The sequence below is a fragment of the Lampetra fluviatilis genome, chromosome 7 (genome assembly GCF_964198595.1).
Source record: "Lampetra fluviatilis chromosome 7, kcLamFluv1.1, whole genome shotgun sequence".
Lineage (NCBI taxonomy): Eukaryota > Metazoa > Chordata > Hyperoartia > Petromyzontiformes > Petromyzontidae > Lampetra > Lampetra fluviatilis.
In genome coordinates this window covers 13,167,791-13,194,983 of record NC_136281.1, presented here as the reverse complement: position 1 = coordinate 13,194,983, position 27,193 = coordinate 13,167,791, and the positions used below count along the sequence as shown (strand labels likewise).

Genomic DNA, 27,193 nt, shown 5'->3' with positions numbered 1-27,193 from the left:
GACCCCGCCAGACACGGGCAAGACTCCGGTCGTCAGCCACCACCATCACCGCCTCTCGCTCCGTGAGTTACGGTTGTTGTACAATCATCGTAAGGTATATCGCAGAGGCGTAGCGGTACCATCACTTAAAGTGCTTTATAATGACGCGTTTGATCGTGGCTTTCAAGTATTTGAACGTGTATTTATCATCATTATGATTTTTATTAACCAATCAGGAGTGGCAGTGCTGTATTGGACAAGACACGCGCTGGAATGAACGCGAACCAGTGTGATCGGTGTGATCTTCGTGTCCTGTGATGGTTGACGGTGTTTTTAGTTGGGTGTGTGTGTGGTTTTTACAGAGACTCATCCTATGGAACTTTTGGTTCTCGAGTTCACATAGCGGAATGGACGAACTCACGATTTTCAATCCATCAGCAGTCGCATGATGGTGACGATGGTTATGACGATTATGATTATTTTACCCGCGTTCATACGTGAAAGGCTCACTGAGTCTTTTTCAAGAGGTTCCTGCCAGGTTTCCCCAACTGAGTAAATTTGCAGGTAGTTTTTTTTCCGTCTGTAATATTTTTGCGAATTTGGATCACGACGCCGACAACGCGTCATGATCCAGGTTGACGTCACGGCATCTTTAACGTCGACCTTGTAAACACAGACGGCGGTTCATACACCCGCAGTTATAACCAGGGCGGCCGCTGGATTTGAACCCCACTCTGCAACAAGCGGTGAAACGCGCTGTCGCCAGGCAATGTCACAGCCGATCATAACCATCTTGCAAAACATTGACAATATAGACTTGAAGCTTTCGTGACTGCAGGAATCCATACTCTTTGTTTTTTTCGGTAAACTCGCGAAGGTATAAAATAAAACTTTTTCAAACAGCCTGCCTCAGCAGCAGACCATGCTTTCCCACCTGATGATGGACGCTTGTGTTGCGCCCGAAACGTCGTGATTCATTTTATTTTATACCTACGTGACTTTACAATATAGCAGCGTGATGATGATTTGAAAATCGTCGTAATCCAGCCATTCGTCAAGAGGCGTATCTCGCGAGTGATGGCATTTCGCTAATGCCTCCTGTGGAGTGATGTCCACTCTCCCGCTCGGGTTGCATCCTTTGCCAAAAAAAAAATAGCTCGTTTTGTGTTTTCCTGATTTTGGTGGATTACTCATTCTCGTGTCAGCTTTTGCTTGTCGAACATTTCCAATTCACACCATCCATTGTTCAATAATGCAATAGTGCTATGGTGACCTCAACTCGCGAGTGACGGTAACAATAGTAGCCTGATGAAACCGGGCTATTCAATAGCGTCGTAGGTACGTGAGAACGATTGTGAAGTGAGTGGGTACGAGTAACCGAAGGTTCGTGGTGTGTCCCTGAAGGCAATTGCATAATTCCACGATTGTATCTCGGACATTTTATAGGTGGTTACAATCGTTCCGTTGGCGTCACGTTGCCTTGAAACTCACAGCTAGATTCATTCAGTGGTCCCGCCACAAAGCAATGTAACAACATCCCTCTCCCCGTGTTAGAGAACGGCCTCGGGAAGTTGACATTACAGAACTACTGCTGAGGTCTCTTCAACTGCCTCCTATTCGCACTTGGGTGGCGCTTCACCATCGCACGTGCCCTGCATGACAAATTTAGATTGAAAATAAAACCTCACACGTGGAACCGATGGAAGACATCGGAACGGGGTTAAAGTTATTCCGACGAGTGAGACGTCTGATCTGGCTGATCTGGGCTCATGGACTGGCAGGTGATGGGGGTGGAGGGGGGTTGACATCTGGGGCAGAATGCGCGATCGGCAAAATCAGATCGCTCCGTGCGTTCCTAGTTCTGTTTCGCTCCGAACATTTGTTCTAAGTTCGTTTAACGTTGACTGTGCCGTGATCTCCATGCCTGTGTTTCGATGCCGCCTCCCCGCCCCCACCCATTATACAAGGTCGGCACTGCAGGTTTGGGCCCCCTAACCCACAATTCTAACCCGAACCACCCCCTCTCCAAAACCCCTAGGCAGTCGGCGTGGCGGTCACGCGGGGTTTCGGGTTGTGAGACAGGGGGCAAGGGGGCTTGTGTGTGTGTGGGGGGGGGGGCAGTTGTGGGGAGCAGGAGGGGGGCTTTCGGAAGGGGGGGGGGGTGTTGTGTGGTGTCACGTTTCATATCTCGGAGCGAACGCGACGGTGAGCCGCGCGTGATGCAATGCGGTGTTGGCTTTGTGTTGGCTTTAGCCGAGTTTGCGAGCGCACGTTGTGTCTGTTCATTGTCGGCTGGCTCGAGTTCATCCGGCGCGGTGATGAATGGTCGCAGTCAGTGGGGCGGGCGGCGTGGGAGGCAAGAGGGCAGGCAGAGGGTCCTCTCAGTGGCGTGTGTGCTCGCGTTGATTGCAGCACGGCGACCGTGACACGCGCTGCAAGTTTACAGCGTCGCGAGAAATAGACGGCGCGTCTTGGGGAGTTACTGTGGATTTTCACACACGACAAAGACAAAGATCCCCCGTATAGCCTGTGGCAGGCTGTTTTCGCAAGTGTTGGTGGCGAGCGCATTCGAAGGCCGGCACGGTACGCGAGGGAGCTGGGTGGGTGTGTTTGCACAACGCCCGGCCGCCTTTGTCTCCCTAGTGGCGATGTTTACACGTCGCGCCAGGTACTCGTTTGAGGCTGAGTCGACCTAGGAGCGACCCAGGACCTCAGATAATTATCACTGGTGCTGGTGGCCGTGAGTGGGAATCTCACTCGGGCCGCCGGGTTCGTAGCGCAGCGTGTGAACACATCCGTAACATACGAAGACAAAAGACCCCCACCGGTGTGCATCCTGCCTTGATGTCAGCGAGCACGTGTTAAGCCCGGCCTTGCACACGAGGGGGTAGTGTGTGTGTGTGGCCAGTCAGAAGACACGCAGGACACGGCCGCCTTTGTCTCCCCCCGGGGGCTAATGTTCACACTCAGCGATCGGTTCATACGTCAACTTCGAGTTTAAACGTCGATCACTCGCCGCTGATGTTAAACAGTTGGCCGGAAATCGAACTTGGGTGGCCCGGGCTCGTAGCACGGTACGCTAACCGCTGCGCCACCGCTCACTCGCGACGGGGAGACTGGATGATGGGGGCGGACGCGGGGCGCTACCAAGCCTCGCGACTTGCACCCTGGCGCACGGAGGTTGTAATGAGGAGCGGGCTTCACGTTGTGTCATTATGGATGGAGCTGCTGATGACGATGCTGCTGCTGCTGATGATGATCTTCGTCTGCTGTTGATGAATGATGCCGCTGATAATAATGACGATGCTGATGATCTTGCTGCTGCTGCTGCTGCTGATGATGATGATCTTGCTGCAAATTCTGCTGACACGGCTGCTTCTTACATTGACACTAAACGTGATGATTTTGCTCCTAACGATGGTGCAGCTGCTGCTGTTGCTGATGATGATCTCGCTGCTGACGCTGACAATGAGATGATAATCCTGATGCTGATTATGATGATGATGACGACGACGATGCTGCTGATGATGCAGTGCGGGATTGCGTGAGTCCTGCCCGTCAGTCACGTGGGGCGAGAGGCACGTGGTAGAAGATGGGGAGGCGGGCAAGGTGATCATTACCTGGAAGGGCTCGCAAGGGGGGTAAACGATTTACCTGCCCCGTGCGATCGTGGGTCGTGAGTGAACACACCGACCCAGCGACCAAAAATAACCAGAGCAGCCATTGCCAAGGGATATAAATACGGCGCGGTGATCACGAGGTCACGGCGCGGTGATCACGAGGTCACGGCGCGGTGATCACGAGGTCACGGCGGGGAATAGGTGAAATGCTCACGCGCGGACAAACACAGGCAAAGATCCCCCGTATAGCCTCAACATGCTTTTTTATGGCAAGTGCCGTTGGCGAACATCTATGAAGGCTGGATCATCACACGAGGTGGTGGGTAGTCAAGCACCACGCCCGACCGCCTTTGTCTCCATAGCGGCGATGCTTACACATAGCACCAGGTACTCGTTTGAGGCTGAGTCGACCTAGGGGAGGCCCAGGACCGGTTCAGATAATCGTCACTGATGTTGGCCTTGAGCGGGAATCGAACCCGGGTCGCCAGGTTCGTAACCGCCACACTACCGCTCCCCACACACACAGGCACACGTACACGTATGTAATGGATTCAACTGAGTCGCAGACGTAGACTTGGAGGCAACACATGTATTCAACTCCAACACACGGGGTAACTTCCCCTGGACAGAATAACAACCTATGGTGGTGACCACCAGGCTAACTACACTAATTACAACGTAACTGGTGTACTAATAGGGTTTTTTTTTATGAGACTAGGCTCTAAAGAAAGCTGTCTCTGGTGTGGACCAACCAGTTTCAAAGACAATGCATAAATTATCAGAGTATTGTTTTTTGTTTGCATTTGACTGCAAGTATTGTGGTTAATGTAAGCATGATTCCTTGCAAAAGGTGTCAGTTTTTGTTTCCAGAAAAAAAGAGGAAAAACCCTATTAGTATATTTTGCTACTGGCAAAGGAGGTCCCATGATGTAACTGGTTAGTTAACCGGGTGGTGACCACCAGGCTAACTACACTAGTCACAACGTTACTGCTACCCGGCTTCTATTCTCTGCGGCGTGGCCGGCTCCGCCCTTGGCCACGCCCACCTTCCAGAATCCTCGGGAAGGAGCTGAGTCCCAATCACGTGACCACCCCTAGCCCCCACTTGGGGCCCCTTTGTAGACTTAACCGGTCACGTGTCGTCCCGGGTCAACCAGAGTGCCATGGCCTTGAGTAACCTCATCCCTTTGGCTGGCACTCGCACCTGTAGGGGCTGGCACTGCACGCCAAGCGTGGTGCCATCCAGCGCTGTCAATCAGCGCTCACCGGGCCCCTCTAGGGCCGGTACTACACCCATACCACTGCACGTTGACATCCAGCGATGTCACTCGACTTACATCAACACGTGCAATCTGGAAAACAAAACCCTCACGGACAACGCTTTCCCGACCGTCACTCGGCCGCAGCAGTAAGTCTTTGAAGTGGACCAATAATTTTTTTATCAATATTTCACCTCTCTCTCTCTCTCTCCGACTCACACACAACAGCTGCTGCTGCTGCTGGTGCTGCAGCAGGAGGACTCAGCCACTCTCTTCCCACTCAACCCGCACCTCCGGGGACAAAGTCGTTCCCAGGGATGGCATCGACTCTTCCGCCCAAGGATAGGTAAGGGACCTGAAATAGGTCGATTGCAAGTACATGGGACATTTAATGAAAACGATCAATATCAATTAACAATGTGCAGTCCTTTGCCAATCCACTGCTGGATGAGGGCTGTGTCGGGTGGTTACGGGGGGTAATGTGACCATACTTCACTGCACTGGTCAATCAGGGGTTGGTGAAATACACGCACATTGGCAGCGATGATCCATCCACTGCTGGACGAATACCTTCCCACGCCGTTTCGGGCATGGAGGCTGTTTGACCATACTTCACCACGCTGATCAGTGCGGGTTGGTGAATGGATGGGGGTGGTGGTGGGGGTGGTGGGGGGGGGTAATATTTGTCCAGATATAATTCGCTACTGATGTTAGCCGTGACCGGGAATCGCGCTCAGGTGACCGGGTTTGTTTCGTGCAGTGCCCCAGCCACGGCGCCGCCGCTCCACTCTTTGTGACAACAAATAAATAAATCAACAACGCCATCCAGATGTGCGAGTGTGCGCTCACGGCACACACACACAGAGCCTTTGTGGTGAACACGATATCTTGTATCCCGATGATGTCATCTATTTATACAGGAAATCCTCGCCGAGCCTCAAGGCCGCTTTTCAAGAGGACCCTGCCTTTGAGATATGTGTGCCAATGCATGGTAACATAACGCTGCTGCTGGTGGTGATGCTGATGACGGTGTTGATAACGGTGATAATGGCGTTGGTGGTGGTACTGCTGTTGATGGTTATGCTGTTGATGATGACGACGGTGGTGGTGTTGATGATGATGACGACAGTGGTGGTGTTGATGGTGGTGGCGGTGTTGATGATGGTGGTGTTGACATTGCAGATACTGGGCTGTATGGCTCGCCTTCTTCGTCCTTGGTGTAGGAACTCTGCTGCCATGGAACTTCTTCATCACTGCCAACAAGGTGAGCATTACTCCCACCCTTCCATCCTCACCACCATCAAACGAACAAAGGCAGAGGCCGCCCTCCCTGTAGCCTTTCGCAGACTGATGGAGCGAGTGTCGTTCGTGGGCACCTTTGAAGGCCAGCACCACACCCGGCCGCTATGTATGTTCAACTTCTTTCGCACCATACGTAACCCACCATGCTAACCGGAGGCGCTATCGTCTCACCCTGAACTGATGTAAGGGGCCGTCCATAAATGACGTCACGCACCTAGGGGGGGAGGGGGGGGGGTCAGACATTTGTGACGATGTCTGACGTAAATATAGACAACACGTTCTACTTAATTAAATAGACTGTTTAATAAATGTGTTTTCCTACAATACCAGAGTGCAGCGCCGCCACATTAAATACGCACTACAATGACAATAGTTTAAAGCGATTTGAAGCATGTTTTATTTTTTTTTGGGGGGGGGGGGGGCAGAGCTTTGTGACGTCATATTTGAGGGGGGGTCTAACTTTTTGTGACGCCGGGGAGGGGGTAAAAAATCGTCCAAAATTGCGTGACGTCATTTATGGACAGTCCCTAAACACAAAGCGCCAGATACTCGTTTGAGGTTGAGTCGATCTAGCGCAGGAACATGACTAGTTACTCGATACTGGCCCTAGCCAGGGCCAGGAATTGAACTCCGGTGTCTGGGTTTGTAGCACCGAGCAAAATGTTGGACATAGTGCCGAACAACAACAACATGCAGTGCAACCAGTAAAGACATTGGAGAGCTTTTCTGATGATGCTGCTGATGATGCTGATGATACTGATGCTGCTGCTGATGATGTTGCTGCTGCTGATGATGCTGATGATGCTGCTGATGATGATGATGCTGATGATAATGCTGCTGCTGATAATGATGCTGCTGATAAGGCTGCTGATAATGCTGCTGCTGATGCTGATGATGATGCTGCTGCTGCTGCTGCTGATGATGCTGATGTTGCTGATGATGATAATGCTGCTGCTGATGATGCTGCTGCTGATAATTCTGCTGCTGATGCTGATGATGCTGATGATGCTGATGATGATGATGCTGCTGATGTTGATGCTGCTGCTGCTGATTCTGCTGATGATGCTGCTGATAATGCTGCTGCTGATGATGATGTTGCTGCTGCTGATGTTGCTGCTGATGATGATGCTGCTGATAATGCTGCTGCTGATGCTGCTGCTGATGATGATGATTCTGCTGATAATGCTGCTGATGATGCTGCTGATGATGATGCTGCTGATAATGTTGCTGCTGATGCTGCTGATGATGATGATGCTGCTGATAATGATGATGCTGCTGATGCTGATGATGCTGCTGATAATGCTGCTGATGATGCTGCTGATGCTGATGCTGCTGCTGATGATTCTGCTGCTGCTGATGCCGTCGACGACGATACATGTGGCTGCCCCTTCCCGTTGGCAGTATTTCGAGGAGCGGTTGGCCGGCGAGGTGGAGGCGCGGGGGGGCAACTCCAGCGAGGGCCCCAGGCCGCTGGCGCCGCTGCAGAGGAGTTTCAGCAACGCGATGACGCTGTGCGCCATGGTGCCCATGCTCGTCTTCACCTGCCTCACGTCCTTCCTGCACGCCAGGTACAGAGTCAGCCTGGTCAGTCGCTTCGCAGGTCGGTGCGTGAGTCGGTTGGTCGGTCGGTCGGCCGGTCAGTTGATCGGTCGGTCGGTTGATTGGTCAATAGGTTGATCGGTCGGTCGGTTGGTCGGTTGATCGGTCGATCAGTTGATCGGTTGATCGGTCGGTCAGTCAGTCAGTTGATCGGTCGATCGGTCGATCAGTTTATCGGCCGGTTGGTTGATCGGTTGATCGGTCGATCGGTTGATCGGTCAGTCGATCGGTTGATCGGTCGGTTGATCAGTCGGTCGGTTGATCGGTCGGTCAGTTTTGTCCGTCTACCAGTCAGTCGGTCAGTTGCGGTCTGTCAGACGGTTGTTGGGTTGGTCGGTCGGGTCAGTTGGTCCCTGATCTGGCCCATCAGCTGGTCGGTTGTCTGGCCAGGTCAGCTGGTCAGTCAGCTGTTTGGTCAGCCAGTTTGTCAACTGGTTTAGTTGGTTGGTGGGCCAGACATTTATTTGGCTTCTCAGTCAAGTCGGTCGGCCAGTCGGTCGGCTTTTCAATATAGTTTTGAGAAATCCCATTGACATGGCGATTTCATAAGTAGTTTTGCAGCTTCTACGTGATTTTACCGAAAAATCCAAGAATATAAATCCCTGCAGTCACGAAAGCTTTAAATCGAAATTTAGTTATGCAGTGTCTACTTCTGTGGGCTATTATCTAAAGAGAAGGAGCGAGGCGGTTGCACAACGCTGCGAGACATCCACGTGGATTCTTTGTCACCCATGACGTGACGCTGAGAGCGCAGTCGTTCCCTAACCTCGGGCAAAATGACAAAAACTAGAACTCCAAATGAGACCACAAGCTTCAGGCAAGGGAGATCTGAGACGGAAAAAGAGGAAGGGATAGAGGATCAAAGGAACACGGAGTGACAACCAGAAACAGAATGTAAATCTGTGCAGACACAATGAGTTAAAATGAAAGAAAGATCAAATGAACGTTTAAGTTATATCCTATAGAGAGCTTTGCCTATGACGTGTGACCCGTGGTATGTGAACTGAACGATGAGTTAAGCTAAGGGTGTGGGGGAGGTTAGATTAAAGGTGGGAGGGGGGTGGAGACGGAATTTGATTCAGGAATGGGATCAAGACGTGTGGATTAGGCTGGCACAGCGTTGAGCCCTCTGACACGACGATAATTATATTTTCTTGGCAGGGGATTGTAATTATTAGGTTCATTTCATGGAATGACCAACTTGGCTTTGAACAGAAAAACGAACAGGAATTTATTTGAGCATTTGTTTTCAGTGTGCAGGGGAGGTGAGCGATCGAGAGGGTGGATGGGTCGGTATGTGAGCGAGTGAGCGAGCGAGTATGTGACCACATACGTGAACGAGTCGGTGGGTGAGTGAGTCAGTATGTGGGTGATCAGATGAGTAGGTGAGTGAGTGAGTGAGTGGATGAGACAGTAGGTGGGTGAGTGAGTTGGTACTTGAGTGAATGGGTAAAATTGGTGGGTGGGTGAATGAGTCGGTGGGTGAGTGAGTTAGTACGTGAGTGAGTGGATAAACTTGGTGGGTAAGTAAGTGCTGTGTGTGTGTGTGTTGCTGGGTGTGATGGTGCTGGGTGCTACACGTGTATGTGTGTACTCAAATGAGTACCTGGTGCGATCTGTGAACATCGCCACTGGGGACACAAAGGCGGCCGGGTGTGGATCTGGCACCCCCACCCCATCGTGTGGCGTACCAGCCTCAGCGTGTTGTCCTTCCCCCGCACCTCCGATGAGCGCGGTTGGCTACGTACTGTGCGAGAGAAAGTTCAACGTACACGTGCATAGGTGCTCGCTAACAGCACTCGCCCCAGCAGTCTGTTAGGGTTATACGGGGGAGCTTTGTCTTTGTCGCGCAGGGTGCCACAGAGAGTGCGCGTCCTCTCCGGTCTCGTCGCCATCCTCCTCCTCTTCGTGGTCACGGCGGCCCTGGTGCGCGTCGCCTCGCTCGACTCCCGCCCGTCGCTCTTCTTCTCCATCACCATGGCCTCCATCGTCCTCATCAACTGTGAGATAAAGACAAAGATCCCTCCCCCCCACGACCCCCGTATAGCCTCAAAAGAGTGTCGGGCGCAAGTGCTGTTAGTGGGCACTTACGAAGGCCGACACGCGCACACGAGGGGGTGGGTGCATGACACCACACCACGCGCGTCACACACACGCACGCACACAAGTTCAGAAGTTTATTTTCCCCGAGTGAAGCACATTGGGCGAGCTAAGAAGCTTTTTTTTCAAGGGCGACTCGGCCGGCAGGCAACGTCAAAGCAACAAAAGACAAAGATTCCCCCCCCCCCCCCCGTGTAACCTACACAGGCTGTTGGGGAAAGTGCAGTTAACGAGCACATGCGTAGGCCATACGCATGTTGACACACGGCACCAGGTACTCATGTGTACGGCTGAGACGAGCTACGATGGGCCACGGGAATAGGTTCACATAATCACCGCTCGCGGATTTCCGTCGCTGGGCGATTTTACGCATGGCCTGCCGACAGCGCACGTTCATGGCCGGTGGGAAACACCCGTGGCTTGTGCAAAACCTGCCACCGATATGCCTCCCCACCCATTTGCTGAAGAGAATCGGCTGCGATGTCGATCACGGCCGTCGCCTCGGTGATCCGTCCACGGATTCAATCCCCACGCGGTATGTCATGGGCCGCTGTTGGCCTCTGAGTAGGTGGCTGTTGACCCGTTGCCACAGCCGGAGCGAGGGGTATACTGGATGCGGTGTGCCGGGTGCAGAAATATTTTTTTGGGCCCGGCTGAAATTAATAAATTCATCGATTGATCTGTCCCGTTGTTGGTTGATGATGGGGACAGAGATAAGAAAAAATGCAAAAAAAAGACAAATCCATTGATACTGAACTTTTGTCAAGATGAGAGCCAGGCCCTTTGTACGTGTGGCCCTATAATCCAGGCCCTGTCATTATGCGTCAACACCGTTGTAAGTGGAGCCAGACCGAGCGTTACAGCTCAATCGTGGCTACTGAGAGGCCCCGGGAATGGACGGCATCTCCCGTAACATAACCCACGACCGCGGCACAATCGCTCTCCGGTTTCGGACGTGCACGCCGCACCTGCAAGCGCGTGGGTTCCGGTCCCCAGCAGAAGCGAAGCCACACAGAGTGGAGTGGAGCCTAGATGGGATCCGGGTGTCCGAAGTGCTCATTAGGATAATGCTGCTGCAGTTAATGAGGATGCTACTACAGGTGTGGTTCAACCCTGCCTCGTGCTCTCCTTTCCTTTGCCCACACTTCTCTCCCTGAATGTATTTTCCTCTCCTCTCCACTCACTTCTCATCTCCTCTTTCTTGTGATCTTCTCTCCTCTCCCCCTCTCCCCTCCTCTCTCATACCCCCATCTCCCTTCATCTCCGTTCCTCTTCTCTTCCCTTCCCTCCTCTACCCTCCCCTTCGCTCCTTCTCCCTCCCCTCTTTTTTTACGATCAGAGGAAACAAGAAGATGCTCGGTGCAGTCGGCACTTTGCTTCGTTCATCATTTCGTTTTTTTTGTTTTATTTTTAATGCTTTGCTTTATGTGCCCCCCCCTTTTTTTAAATGAAAGATTTTACGCTCTGCTCTCCTCCTTCTTACCTTTTCCCTCTCTCTCTACCCCCTCTCTCTACCCCCCTCTCTCTATCCCCCCCCCCCCTCTCTCTACCCCCTCTCTCCCTACTCTATGTCTATGTTCCCCCTGTTTTCTATGTAATATTTGTGTAAAAAAAATTATCCCATCTCCTCCTCTCCTCCAACCCTCCTCTCCCCTCCCCTGCTGCCACCCACAACCCACCCACCGTCGCACTTTGCACAGCGTTTGGTGCGGTGCTGCAGGCCAGCCTGTTTGGCCTCGTGGGGCTGCTGCCCGTGCCCTACACCACGGCGCTCATGAGCGGCCAGGGCATCGCCGGGGTCTTCGCCGCACTCTCCATGATCTCCGCCATGATTTGTGAGTTGCAGTCACGACCGCTCGCTCACCGGCAGTCACAGCCAGTTACTGGCGATGTTCGGCAGCAGAAAGTGTCGACGGTTGTTGTCCTCAACTGCATTGTGCAACTAAATGTCCCAGAAACATGGACAGCAAAATTGGTGTACGCTACGTAAAAAATGAAGGCCTCCATCTCGGCTGCATCGGTCATGGAGGTGGTTTGACCGTACTTCACCACGCGAGTCATCACAGGTTGGTGAAGGCGACTTGCACAGGAATCACTCGCCACAGATTTTAGCCGTGCATGGGAATCAAACTCATGTGGACCGGGTTCATAGTGCAGTGCCCTAACCACTGTCCCACAGCTCTATACCCCGCCCGTAGTATACGTTGGATGTAATTGCAATCCATCAAATAGTGATGAATGTTTAGTACGGAACAGCCTGTTTATATAGTATATTATTATTTTACCAGAGAGAGAGAGAAAGCCATGGTGAATACGGGTAGCCGTCTTTGTACATCCTGTCTGCGAGTTACGCTGGACTATATATAGAACTGGGTCCCAGGGCTCCCTTCCTCCAGAGAAACAATGTCCCAATAATAATAATTCACAGCCCATTGTCAATCCACTGCTGTGGGGGAGGGTGGGGGTGACGACCTGGGTCTGGTTCGTCCGGATGTCACTCGCCACTGACGTCAGCCGTGGCCGGGAAATCGAAGCGAGTTGGGCACACGGGTTGTGACGCAGCGTGCCCACCACTGTGACGTTCCCAGCCCCTCCCTCCCCGCCCCGCCCCCTTCCCAGTCAGACGCACAATTTGAACCTTACGGCGGGACCCCGGGGTCCCGAATAAACGGAAGTCAAAAATCGTAATTAACTCATTTATTTTTGGCGACTCCGTCTCCCCGCGCACATGAACGCCGCGACCCACCAGAAATCGATCCTCTCATCATTCACCAAGCACCGGTCGTTGCCAAAATTGCCATCATCATAAAAAAACTTTGAAACTTTGATTAGCGAATCGCGTAGAGCTCGTCGAGAGGAATAGATTGCCGTATCGTTCGCCTTCAACAGACGTAAAATGACGTCGCAACGCAGTTTATGCGAGAGCCGGGGGCTTTTGGGACCCCGGGGTCCCGCCATGAGGTGCATTTGTTGAATCGCTTGATCGCTTCACACTCATGGCAGTGGTCACGACGCACGCGCGTCCGTCGAATCGTGCACGCGCTCGGGCACGCGTTGCCTAGGGACGTGCACGCTAATCGCGCGCGAGACTTATGCGAAGCGTTACCGCTGAGGCTAACGCAGGCGTGGGGGGGGGGGCGGGCGTTATCCCCCCTTATTCAGGGTGAAATGTGACTTTAAAAAATTAACCCGTAAAAACAAAGTTTTTCACTATAAATCCTTTATATGCGTGGCGGCTAGAGTCCTCTCGTCCTCTGGCTTGAGATGGCTGCCACCTATGGATCAGATGATTGCCTGGCAGCATTAAGCAATTGGTAATTAAATATAAAAAAAAAATCCTAAAAAGTGTCAAATTTTGCAAAAAAATGTTCACGAAAATTAATTGTCACGCACAACGAGTCTGTGTGGAAAATGTCAGCTCGATTGGATGACGGGAAGTGGGTTAAAAAACGACCGAAAGATTTGCACGGTCCTAAGCAAGCAAGCAAGCGAACTTAATATAAAGGATATAAAAAAAACCTTTGGTGGATCGCACGTGAACACACGCACACACCACACGCCACGGTTACTTCTCCGCTGCTAGAGGCCCCTCGCGGTCACAGGAGTGACTGGGGGTTGGTACGCGCGCAGCACGAAGGGACTGAGGGTCTGTCCATAAACGACGTCACGCGATTTTGGACGATTTTGACCCCGCTCCCCCTCGTCACACGGCGTCACAAAAAGTCAGACCCCCCTCAAATATGACGTCACAAAGCTCTGCCCCCCCCCCCCCCCAAAACCATATTTCCATTTTGAAAATAAAACATGCTTCAAATCGCTTTCAACTATTGTCATTGTAGTGCGTATTTAATGTGGCGCTGCACTCTGATGTTGTAGGAGAAAACATGTATTGAAAAGGAGACGTTGGAAAGCTTAAATTTAGCATAAAATTCACTTGAAAATATTCAACGTTTATCTAAAACTGCAGATGTTCAGAATATTATATTGAAATTATCTTATAATTATAAAATATTAAAAGTTTTTATAACTATAAAAATATACTTAAAACTTTGCAGTAGAACGACGCACAATGGAGATAACAATTATAACAATCATATATTCATTCCACAGCATGAAAAGCCCTGGTAGAATCATTCATGGACGGCCCCTGAGTGCACTGCACTAGGGTTACAAACCCGGCGGGCGGTGCCGCGCGCAGGCCATGTCACACGACTCTCTTCTGGTGCCCAATTAGTGCGGCTCGGCATCGTGTGGCCGTGAGCCGGTGTGAAGTTAAGGTCGAGCTCGGGACGTATCCTCCATCGCGTGAGCTCAATGGAATGAATGAGACGGAGCGAACATTGCATAAAACACACACTAGACCCAACAAACACACACACACATATTTATATCCTCTGAGCTTTTGGAATCCATGCGTGATAGAGCCATGACCCTCTCCCCCGATCGTGGCTACTCGCCAATTCGTGGGGGCACTTGGGGTGAATTATCGTTTGCCTCTCGACATGATGAACAAATGAATGATGTATTGAGTTAACGATGAACAATTTAATTAATCGGATTGATCGTGTGTATGCGGTTAACGGAAGGGAAAGCGTTCACAGATACAGCTCTTGCTTTAAAATGTTTTACTTATATCACTGAATTAAAAACGTATTGAATGAACGGTGAACTATTTAACGATTGAATGAACGATTGAAGGCTTACTGGTGAACGCGTGATTGAATGGGCGATTAAATGAGTGATGAACTATGTCGTGATTGAACGACGGGTGAGCGTTTTCGCGAATGAATAGTTGAAAGAACCATGGTTAAAAGATCTGTGAAACCAATGATGAATACTTGACGAGCGGTCGGGCCCGGGCAAAGTGAGGAAGGTGAACAGTAGGGGACGGGGGGGGACGGGCAGTTAGTTAGGGGGGGTAGTTGGGGGGGGGTAGTTTAGGGGATATTTGGGAGGGTATTTGGGAGGGGGTAGTTGGGGGGGGCATGGGGGGTCAGTGGAGGGGGGGGGGTGGCTAGTTGGGGGGGTTAGTTGAGGGGGGCAGTTGGGGGGGTAATTAGGGGGGCAGTGGGGGTAGTTGAGGGGGGCAGGGGGGTCAGTGGGGGGGGGGCTTTTTCGGGCAAATCCTGACACTTTTCGACCCCCACCCCCACGGACCATACACACTCAGCCCCCCCCCCCCCCCCCCCGCTGTGTAGGAGCAATTTAACCTTTCCAAGTGCTTCCTTGCTTCCGTGGCCAGGTTCAAGGAGCCGAGTTCAGGAATTATAATTGGCAACGGTTGATGTGTGTGGCGTCCAACTCAACACCGGGGAGACAAAGGCTGCCTGGAGTTCATGCTTCTTACATAACTGCCCTTTCGTGCATGTGTGTGTGTATGCTGTGTCTATGTGTTTAGCACGTCGGCTGTCTATCTCTCTGTCTCCGTGGCTGTCTCCCTGTCTGTCTATCTTTCTTTCTGCCTGCCTGCCTGCATGCCTCTCTCTCCGCCTGTCTCCCTGCCTCATTGACTGTCTGTCTCCCTGGCTGCGTGTCCGTCTGTCCGTGTGGCAGGGGCACAGGAGGAGCGAGACAGCGTGTTTGGATACTTTGTGACCGCGTGTGTGGTCACGCTGGTGGCCATCGTGGCTTACCTGTCCCTGTCTCACCTGGTGAGCTCACGGTCCCGAGCTGGTGAGGTCTCGGAGCATCACATGACATAGGACACACGACAGAGAACATAGGACGTATGTTACAGAATATAGAACACATGACGCAGGTCTCTGGGCACCTGTTACACATGACATATTACATTTGGCATTTTACGCATGACACATGACATCATGCGTGGCACGTGACATATTATACATGATGACCAATGACGCGTCAAAATGACACACGACGCGTGACGTATTTCACACGACGCACATTTCCCGCGCCTCCGATTAGCGAGGTCGGCTACGTACGGCGCAAAAAATAAGACGTTCAACATACGTGCATGCGTACGACACACCGCTTTGACTTATTTCTCCGGGAAAGCCCACGCCGATGCGGGGCGCGACCTCTCAACCTTCGCCGCGCGGTCTAATTTTAGGGGGCCGTCTGCCAGGAAGAGAAAACAACAAACATTCTAAAATGTCTCTCATAAAAAATGTAAAATATAAAATATAAAGCTCGCGCGCGCACATTTAGCCTCGACGCCGGCACACAATGGCATCGACGACTCCGCAGAGACCGCGTGGCCGGATGTGACGCCGCCCCCCCCCTCTCCCCGAAGTCCAGACTATCGTCACTGGCGCTTTTTGAGCCCCCCCCCCACCACCACCCCCGCCACGGCCAGGATGTTATTGCGGTGCATTGTTTTGGCAGAGGTAGTAATAGTAATAATAAAAACGCAAATTGATGTGTCCGGTGGCTAGATGACCGGAGGAGAGTCACCGGCGCGTGTGGTGAAATGTGCTCGATCGCATCAGGTCCCCGAAGCGAACAGGGGTCGCGCTTCGGGGGTTTTTTCCGCCCCCCCCCCCTCCACGTTTGGGATGAGCGTCACGCGCTTTCGAGTATTTGGCTGCGATAAGCCACTTCGTTGAGCTGTCACTTGTGGCCAGGTCGCTTCTGCAAAAAAGAGCTGTATAGCTCAGTGGGCCTTACTTGCTAAAATAAACATTTTTAAAAAAAAGTTTGGTTTTAGTGCCTGGATGGGAGGCTGCCACGGTGTTGCTGTTGTTGGATTCTGGCTGCCGGGTGGACAGGCCTTCATCCAGCAGTGGAATGACAAAAGTCCGTACATAAACATGATGGAGAATAAGCAGAGATCATTTTGTATTCGTGTGAGTGGAGTCATTTCATCGCTTTTCCGGAAAACTGACTCACTCTTCCCTGGCACTCGTGAGCGCCCAGGCATTTGCCAGGTATTACCTGACCCCCTGCCGAGACCTTGATGGAAATCCCGGACTCATCTCACCAGGTGAGCGCCCTTCACGCCTATTCTAGATTTGAAATTTTCGTGACTGCAAGGATTCATACTCTTTGGTTTTTTCGGTAAAGTAAAAATTACAGTAATTCTGCTGTGACGGTTCCACCTGAAGACGGAAGCTTGTGTTGCCTCCGAAACGTCGTGATTTAATTTATTTGAATTTTTTACCTACGGGACTTTACCTAAAAAACCAAAGAGTATGGGTGCCCTTCACGCCTATTCCATGCACCATAGCAGGTATCGGTGTCACCTTCGGTGTGCAAAACTCGAGTAGCACGGATTTTTTATTAGCCAACAGAGGCGAATTGTGGCCGATCCGCTAAAGAGGTGATCACACACAAGACTCGTTTGGCTGTAGGATTATGTAAATCATCGACGTTCATCGATAGGTCTTGCGGGCCGGCAATGCGTTTCATAGGTGCACTCAGAAGCAGGGTTTTGTGATACGTGTGGACTGACACCGTCAAATATGTAATGTGCAATATTCGGATGGAATGTGAGCAGGTAAAGCATTACCTTTTTTGGGTACCATTAAATAACTTATAATTCATTTACCAAAATACTGTGCATTGATCAAAATGGCTCGTCATCAGCGATGTCGGTTCAGTGTTGTTTCATTTTGGCAATGAAATAAACTCATTTCCCTGCCCATGTGTTAATTTCGTAATTTAACGAAAGGTTAATAATGATGATGATGGTGATGATGATGCCACGTGCCCCATGGTTTGAATTTTATGTTGTAAACAACATGAACACTTTTTTGCTGGGCACGATTAAACATCGCTTGGTGTCTGGAGGCAATTACCAACAGGTTAAGATCATTATCTCAATTATCTTTAATCTGTGCCACCTGCTGGTACTGAGTGTCTCAGTGTGGATCCACTCCCTCCTTATATGGATCCCACCCCGCTCTGTATGCGGCAATTACGTGAGTCACATATTTGGTTTCCATGGGACAGCCAACGCGAGGCAATTTGATTTGTTGGCTTGAGTTGGCCTAATTTCTCCCGGACCCCAAAAAAAATGCATTTCCCTGCGCAGCTACTTGAGTGACCACGTGCGTTTGGCAGTTGTTTGCCGAAAAACACTTCCCAGTCAGACTTATTCAGAAACTACCTGCGAGCATTTCTCGGGAAATTAATTCCCGGTTGTTTAATGTTACATTGAATGCACCCGTTGCCTCCCGATTCACAGATAAACACTGATTCTTTAAGAGTCTAAAGCCATATGTGTAAGAATTGATTTTCCCCCTGATTCGTATATTCTGATTGTCATGAGTTCACGTCACATCTACAGCCACTAGAAGCCGCTATAGTCGCCAAAATGTAAAAATAATCATCGTGTCGATTCAGAAACTGATCAAATCATGGTGAGTGGGGGGGTGTGATTCATTCGACCCCGAGTAAGTAACCGTATATACATAGTACAGCCACTGTCAGCTCATCACAACATAGTACTAATGTATCGACCACATGATGATGGCATGACCCAAATTCTGTTATTTGGAGGTCGTGTGTCGACCGTACAAAAGCTGTGGAATCTGGCGTCAGGAGAGGCACAGAGAGAGCGTTGGCGAAGCGTGTCGGCATCAACGGCTTTGGCCACGATCGTGACATCTCGACCTCTCGACCTCTTGAAGCACATCGCAGCACGACAGACACCATTGGTACTGCGCAAGGTGCATGGAGGATCCTGTGCGATGCTCTGGCCGTGCGGGATCACAGCGATGGGGGGTGGGGTGGGGGGGTCACGTGCTGCTCCGCAGATGAGAGGGACCGGGACGGGCTCTCCGGCGTCGGCGTCATGATGGTGGAGGAGCCTTCGCCCGCGAGCCGCTCCGCTCTCAAGATGTCCGTGGTGCAGGTCTTCTTCAAGGTGAGCGAGCGGATCCGCGACAAGCGGTCCAGGCGCGTAACGACGCGTCGGCTCTTCGACTGGCATCGGTCATTGCGCTCACGACACGAGTCGTCGAAATGCATTGCTGGTTATGTATGGATGTTGAACTTCTTTCGCACCGTACGTAGACAACCGTGCTAATCGGAGGTGCGGGGGAAGGACAACAAACTAAACACACGCAAGAACAGTTCTATAGAAGTGGATTATCGCGTGCAATTGTATAGCAGCCATATACTCTGGGCGCATGTTTCTAAATGTGGAGGGAAATAACCCGGAGGACCCGGAGAAAAATCCACGCGACCACGGGGAGAACGTGCAAACTCCAAATATACAGCAGGAATCGGGGTAGGATCGAACCCACGAGCTCCTGTATTATATACTAATGTTACATTTAGACTAACAAAGCAGATACAACCATTGTGCGAAGCTGAAGTCACATTTTCTTTGTGCGTGATTGGATGTAATCCGTCACACTCGTTCGCTGCATCCCCATTAGCACGGGTGGCTACGTACGGTGTGAAAGAAGTTCAACATACATACATCCCAAAGCGTATTTCGTCAACAAACCGTAAAGGCTACATGCCTATTCACCCTGCTGCAGTGTTGGATATGCTTTGTGGAAGGACGCATACATTTCTTTGTACGTGATATGATGGAATCCGTCACACTCATCTTATCGATTTTACCCATCGTATCGATTTCCCAAAAAACTTAGAACAAAGTGAACAACACTGATTGACCAAGGCCTATTATAACATTTTCAGAATCATAATCTGTATTTAGACTGGAGGAATCCGATGACCTATACAGCTCTATTGCACAGATCCAGTAGACATCATGTCCAGTTTACATTGGACACTCGGCAATAGTTGGTGGTGGAGTTGTTGTCATTGATGTTGTTGTCGTTGATACCGTGTGGGTGTGTCTGTGTGTGGTAGATTTGGCCAACACCAGTGACGATTATCTGAACCGGTCCTGGGCCTCCCCTGGGTCGACTCAGCCTCAAATGAGTACCTGGTGCGGTGTGTAAATATCGCCACTGGGGAGACAAAGGCGGTCGGGCGTGGTGCTGGCCACCCACCCCCTTGTGTACCATTCCGGCCTTTATAGGTGCTCGCTAACAGCACTTGCCCCTACATCCTGTTAAGGCTATACGGGGGGTCTTTGTCTTTGTCTGTGTGTGGTAGATCTGGCCCATGGCGATCTGCGTGTGTCTCGTGTACACGGTGACACTCGCGGTCTTTCCTGCCGTGACGGCGGGAGTTCAATCCTCCAGCCAGGATCCCACGTGGCGTGAGACAAAATGAGCAACGCACTCACACGGATCGCTCTCTCGCTCTCTGTCTCTCTCTCTCGATGCTCTTGCTGCCCAAGAGGACAGAGAGGATTGCCGACCCACGATGGATGTTCCAAACAAATGCCATCGCAGAAATGCGTACGGTTATCGTAATCTGTGACGTGGTAATGATTATCGCCACCCCAACATCATCATCATCATCATCTTCTTTGGGTCTTTCGGTAAAGTCACGTAGAGAGGTTTTTCTTTGAACCTATCTCCGTCACTTTACCGAAAGACCCAACGAATATGACTATGAATTCCTGCAGTCACGAAAGCTTTAAGTCAAGAATCATCATCATAATCGTCATTCAATCGCACCACGGTCGGTGAGAATTTCACCCGATAAAAACAATACGTGTGTCCTGTGACCCTGAATAAAGACCATAGCAATAGATATGAGACGAAGCCGAACCCTGACCTTAAACTTAACATCTACGGTAACGCGGGGCTCTAACCCAAATGACAACACAGACCCCGCCTCTAACACTAAATCTGACCCTAACCCGACTTTTGACCTCACCCGTGTCACTGACCGTGGCTCCATGCCCCCCCCCCCCGCCCACCGTCCCCTCACCCCACATGTTCCCTGGCCGTGCCCAGGCCGGTTCTTCGTGCCCGTGTGGTGCTTCTTGTTCTTCAACATCCTCGACTGGGCCGGGCGAAGCGCCACGGCTGTCTTCATGATCGTGAGTCACGCAAACCGACCGCGCCATCCCAGCGGTGGATAGACCGCGGCTGATGGTGACATGCGTTATGATAACAAGTGGTGGTGATGATCATGATTGTAGAAATAATGATGATGATGACCGTGATCATGACAATGATGATTATCACGACAAGAATAATGATGGGAATGATTATGTTCAGGACAGCGATTATGGTAATGATGATGCCAAAGATGACGACAATGAATGCGATGATGATGATGAAGACGATGACTGTGATCGTGATGACGGCAACGACATTGGTTGTGACCATGAAGACCTTGACGACGATTAAGGTAACGGGGCTGATGGCAATGCTAACAAAGACAAAGATCCCCCCCCCGCCCCGAATAGCCTTGAAGCATTGTTGGGGCAAGTGCCGTCAGCGAGTAGCACTTACGAAGGCCGGCACGGCACACGAGGGGGTGGGTGGCCAACGCCACGCCCGGCCGCCTTTGTCTCCCTCGTGGCGATGTTTACACATCGCACCAGGGACTCATTCGAGGCTGAGTCGACCTAGGGGAGAGCCATGACGGGTTCAGATAATTATAATCGTCACTCGAGTTGTTGGCCGTGAGCGGGAATCGAACTTGGGCCGCCGGGTTTGTAGCGCAGCGCGGCGCGAAACGTCGCACTTCCGCTCCACAATGACAACGATCACGACGACAGCGACGACGATGGCTATGACGACGACGATGGCTATGAGGACGAGGACGATGATGCTGACGAGGACGATGGTGCCGCGCGTGCAGTCGAGCAGCTGGCTGCCACCCGTGCTCGTGTGCGCTCGCTCGCTCTTCATCCCGCTCTTCATGCTGTGCAACGCGAGCCCCGACAGCCGCTCCCTCCCGGTGCTCTTCCACCACGACGCCGCCTACATCGTCTTCATGACCCTCTTCGCCTTCAGCAACGGATACCTGGCCAGCCTTTTCGTGTGCTTCGGAACAATGTGAGCGAGCGGTCGCGCAAGTGCGCAGGGAAAGGTTACCTTGATCGTCGTCGTCGTCGTCATCGCCACAATCGTCAAGATTGTTACAATCATCATTTTCATTATGAGCGCAGTCGTCGTCATCATTGTCACGATCGTCATCATAATAATTGTTACAATCGTCATCGTCATAATCATTACAATCATTTTCATAATTTGATTTGAAGCTTTCGTGACTGCAGGAATTACTCTTTGGTTCTTTCGGTAAAGTCACGTCGAAAGAAAATACATTAAATAGAATACGACGTTTCGATTGCAACACAAGCAGTCGTCATCATTCTATTTTATTTATTTATTTTCTTTCTACCTGACTTTACCGAAAGAACCAAAGAGTAATTTTCATAATTATCACAATCTTCTTCATCATTATCATCATGATCACAATCATCATCACAATTGTCAATCATCTTCATCATCGTCACAACCATCATTATTAAAATCATTACCATCACGGTACTTTATTATGTGTAAAGCATGACGTGTGGTGTGGAGGGGCGACGGTGTGGGCAGGGAAGGTCATCTGCCTTCATGGTAAAAGTGGTCGTTCTATTTGAATCACGTTTGTTGTATCCTTTCCCCCCCAATTTTGTCCGGCGAGAATAAGAATTTATTCGGAGCTCCCGGAGCGCAGTGTTTCACCCCACTAGCGATCGAAATTAATGAATTAGCGATAATAACATTGCCTGCCGAGCCACACAACCAGATGACGTAACACAGTGAATTCAACACAAACGCCTTGTTCTGTACAGCGTGGTCCAGATATCTTGTGACCCCCCCCCCTCCCCAATTGATTGACCGCAAACATATCGTTTCCTTTGCATATTATTTTCTGTTTCAAATAAACTTTACTTAACAAATAATACGTTTTAGAGAATGAAATGGAGGGGGGGGGGGTCACAAGACATCTGGCCCAACCCTGTACGACACTCCCACGTGTATACTCCCCGCCTTCATCAACTCGCACTGAGCTCACGTACGGTAAAATAAAACCAACCCCGCAGGACCCTGGCGCAACAGTGGGATTGCTTAAAGGGTGCCGTGCACGCGCACACCACGCGTCTGTGCTGTGCGCGCCAGGCGGCTGAGCGGGCCCGACTCGGAGACGGCGGGGACGGTGATGATGTTCTTCCTCTCGCTGGGGCTCGCCCTCGGTGCTGCCTCATCGTTCGTCTTCCGAGCATTGCTCTGAGCAGGCAGAGGAGGAAGAGGGGCAGAGGGAGGTTTGGGCGTGGGGCCGAGGGGTGGAGGAGGAAGTGGAGGAGGAAGCGATGAAGACATCGTAGATGCAATGTGTACCCCATGTCCATTGCGTTCGGTTAAATTAGTGAATATCATAATTATCACACCATAGCTTGTTCAGTATTATTTCAAGTATTGCTTCAAGAGTTGAAAGCACGTTTAAGTACCGTGTCAGCATTACTTAGTGTACCGAAAGGTACATGTTAGCCTTTTCGAGGAGATGTCTGTTAGTCAAGCCGTGTCGTATTCCATTTCCTCTGAGGATCGACCAGCTTAGTTTGAATGCTTCGCTTCCGTTTTGAAATCCTATTGTTTGTTTGACATTACGCCCTCAAGCAGATCGCCGCAGAGTGCCTTTTTTTTTACAGAGTCATTTTAAGAGCTCACCACAGGCGAATGCTCCACATCTGAGCCGGCGATGCTACCGTGAAGAGAAGCAACTGTGACCCAGGAAGAAGGGCTTGAGTGCAACAGAGCAATCACCATGCGAGACACCGAGCAAGACAACGGTGAGCATCTGTACCTGGACAGATGGACGGATGGACGATTAGATGACCATCAGGGCGGACACGAATCCGCTCGACCGAGTGTCCAGAGTCGTCGTGTCACACCTTTGCGAGCCAACCAAAGGATGTCAAATACAAAATGTGCTCTTCTAACTTAGGCGATGTCGGTTTTTATATCATGTTGGGAAGAGAGAGAAAAACAGCTGTAATGTGGAGCTTGGCTGCTTAACCCATGGTTATCGACATTATCAACAAGGAGAGAAACTTGCTCGCTCTGTCATCTCACCAGCTCACATTACCGGCTGAGCTTGAAGCCAAGGCGATTATGAGCTGGAAAATGAAAACATACCAAAGGACACTTGCTACCGAGCTCTGTTGAGCCACTCGCCATTTAACGGCCATATAACCTTTACTCTTTCATTCTTTCGGTAAAGTCACGTAGGTATAAAATAAATTTGTGATTTAATTTATTTTATACCCCACGTGACTTTACCGAAAGAACCAAAGAGTATGGATTCCTGCAGTCACGAAAACTTCAAATCTACATATAACCTTAACCTCCTCCTGGCGCGCGTTATATTGTTTTCATTACTTGGTTGTTTTTTAACTTAACTTTTGTTTTGCAAAACAATGGTGTTACCAAGTATCGATCTGCAGTACTGAGTGATATTCTTATTTTATACAAGTGGTTTTGGTGGCCACGTATAATGTGGCTTAATTCTGAGCTGTTTCCTACTGGCGAATCTATGAATTCAGAAAGTAAGGAGGTTCTTTTCAAACATCCCTAGATAACAGGAATCGTGAATTGTGGCCATACAACCCCAAACTATGGACATATAGTAAACCAATTTAGCCTGCGCCCATTCAACGGAGATGGAACAGCAAAACGACACAAACCCTCTCCTGAAGCCCTCTCGTCTTGAGTAGCAGACCTCTACATTGGCATTTAGTTTCTGAACACAATGTCATACGCAATAATATAAGCATTAATTGACTGATAAGACTAACCTCACACCACAGTTGCCACTTAACAGAGCACGTGGTAGACTGAAGCATCCAAGGGCACAGGTTCGTCGATTGTGAACCTTACAGTCACTAGATGTCTTAAAATGAAATGTCAATAAACAACTGAGTATTATGCATAGCAAACGTATGCAGGATCCTGAATACACACCAATACCCGCCATTCGCCGCTAAGTGACGGTGACGTTACCACGGCGTTTGTGCCAGGCCAGGTGCACTTTGAGACGATGTAAAGTGTCGAAAGCTCACTTACAGAGAAGGTGATGGGACAGACCCAGGTGCTATGGGTTGGCTGACTGAGATGACTAACCACCAGCCGTACCCCCCCCCCCCCCCCCCACTGTGCCAACGTGCTACATTTTAGCAGCCCGGCACTCTGCTCGTTGTTGTGAGAATTACTGCTCCACCCTACGTTGTTGTTGGAGAGCGACTGCCCCCAACTGCCCAGTAACATCCTTCGCGAGTCTCCTCCATCGAGGCCGATCTTGACACCGCTGGTACCAGTCTTTGGCAATTTCACTCAGCTCCGCATCCTACCGTCCCGCACCAGTCCATCTCTTCTCCAGTCTGAATACATACCTGCCGTTTCTCCTATATCTGTGCCATGTCCTCGTCCCGGACAGTTGCTAGACGTGACGCTATTTCGTTTGACGACACGTCGCTAATAGGTATATAGGTACACTGGGGAAACGCAAAAGTCGATAAAACCTCGGGACAAAATCGCTCGAATTGGCAACAGTCTTGTTACACCCCCCAGAGATTCGATGAATTATGACAATGGGAATAAAATACAGGTAGTCCCTCATCGGTGAACAATTTTTCGGTTAACGTTTCGTCTCCCATAAGACCCCATGGTTTCGACGAACGTTCACGTTTTGATGAGCGGTCACGTGTTTACGTTGTGCACGCGGAGTGCTAATTTCGGCTCTTAAGTGGGGCTGAGCCGTGCCCTCGGCCAATCAGCGACGCCCATTTATGAGCCGTTTAGACGTCGATTGGCTTTGTTTACATCGCGTTTTATGTTTTTTTAGCAGTGGAAACAGCTCTCTTGTAGACTCATTGATTTTTTTTAAAACGTATTCTTCGACGTGTAAGTGAACTCGACTTCAGTAATGCGTTATTATCGTTTGTCTACTTTCGCTCCATTAGCCTAACGTTTTTCATGTGCATTGTTAAATAATTGATCCTTACCCGCATGATCAGATGCATTGTGTGTTCTTCTTGTACTGTGTAGGTGATGGCGAGAATGTATTTACGGGATACCGTACACGAGACATACCCACTGTCGCCATGTAGCGACTAAGTAGCGCCATCTAGTGGTGGTGGTGGTAGTGCTGAACGTCTCTTAATTTAACAAAGCCCACAACTGGCATGATGTTTGAATCTTAGTATATTGATATACGTTTGATAATATAACTGACTTGTTAAAAGCCTGTTAATCTAATGTTCTCGATTATCAAACGTATACAGTACATTATTTTATATTGTCAATAAGCAAACGTTATTTATTAGTTGTTTTAATATGTACAACAAACGTTAAATTTGTAGTTAGTGATTTAATGTTGTCGATTTCATGTTATCGATCATTAAGGACATTAAATACGTTGATTAAATATGTTGTTGATTTTTTAACGTGTATAAATAATCAAACATAGCGTCAACTATCATGCCACAACACACTGACATTTGTGAATACAACAACCGCATCAGCGTTTCCTGAAGAAGTGCATTTCACTGGCGTCTTGCATAACACAGGTCAACACAATTTTTCTGGCATAAGGTATTCTCACGGTTATTTTAAGATAATTTTGAGGTTTTGAATCCAAATCTGGCATCAGTTTTAGTCTATCACATCGGGTTTTTGAGATATCAAATATTGCATTTTCAATAAAAACTGCAGAAGAAAAATATTAAATAAATGTGGATATCTACATAAAATTATATTATAAACACACTATCCTAAAAATACAGCACCAGATTTTATCACTAAAGCAGTCACTGACTCGCAACAACTTGCAATCATAAGTGACAGAGTTAATTTCGGGTAAAATCAATGAAAATGGGGTATGCCGATAGCATAAAAATTATGTGATAGAGCAAATCTGAGATCAGATTTGGAATCAGCACCCTGAAATTAGTCTAAAACAGCTGCAAAAGTCCAGGCCAGAATTTTTTTTTGACCAGTGTAATCAGAGGTGTGGACTCGAGTCATGTGACTTGGACTCGAGTCAGACTCGAGTCATGAATTTGATGACTTGCGACTCGACTTGGACTTGCATAACAATGACTTTGTCCCACCTATGAGATGTGGACTCGAGTCATGTGACTTGGACTCGAGTCAGACTCGAGTCATGAATTTGATGACTTGCGACTCGACTTGGACTTGCATAACAATGACTTTGTCCCACCTCTGAGTGTAATCCACAAACGCCTGTGTGTGTTCTACGCCATTGTGTGCGTCTTGTGTGAAATTCGTGGTTGTCCGGTTTATTATCGAGTGCTTTCTCGTCATTTTACAGATTGGATTTCAGTGGTTGAACGGTTATGGTGATATTTGTCCTTAATGTAATGTAGTGCAAAGTATATTAAATTCATGCACGCAATCCACATCTTTATCATTATAATTATTTACATGCATATGTTCCACATTCTCTGTAACTGTTCATGTTTTTTTTTTATCCAAC

General features: G+C 49.7%; 1 protein-coding gene across 1 annotated transcript; it reads left to right on the top strand.

Moving 5' to 3' along the window:
- Positions 1-27,193, top strand: SLC29A1 (solute carrier family 29 member 1 (Augustine blood group)). Its single transcript, XM_078858559.1, has 13 exons — positions 1-62; positions 5,087-5,204; positions 6,041-6,122; positions 7,562-7,728; positions 9,613-9,761; positions 11,560-11,694; positions 15,413-15,510; positions 16,739-16,805; positions 18,580-18,689; positions 19,898-20,003; positions 20,650-20,735; positions 21,506-21,702; positions 22,819-27,193. The coding sequence occupies exons 2-13, from the start codon at positions 5,176-5,178 to the stop codon at positions 22,928-22,930; spliced, it is 1,338 nt and encodes a 445-aa protein (XP_078714685.1). The 5' UTR covers positions 1-62; positions 5,087-5,175; the 3' UTR covers positions 22,931-27,193.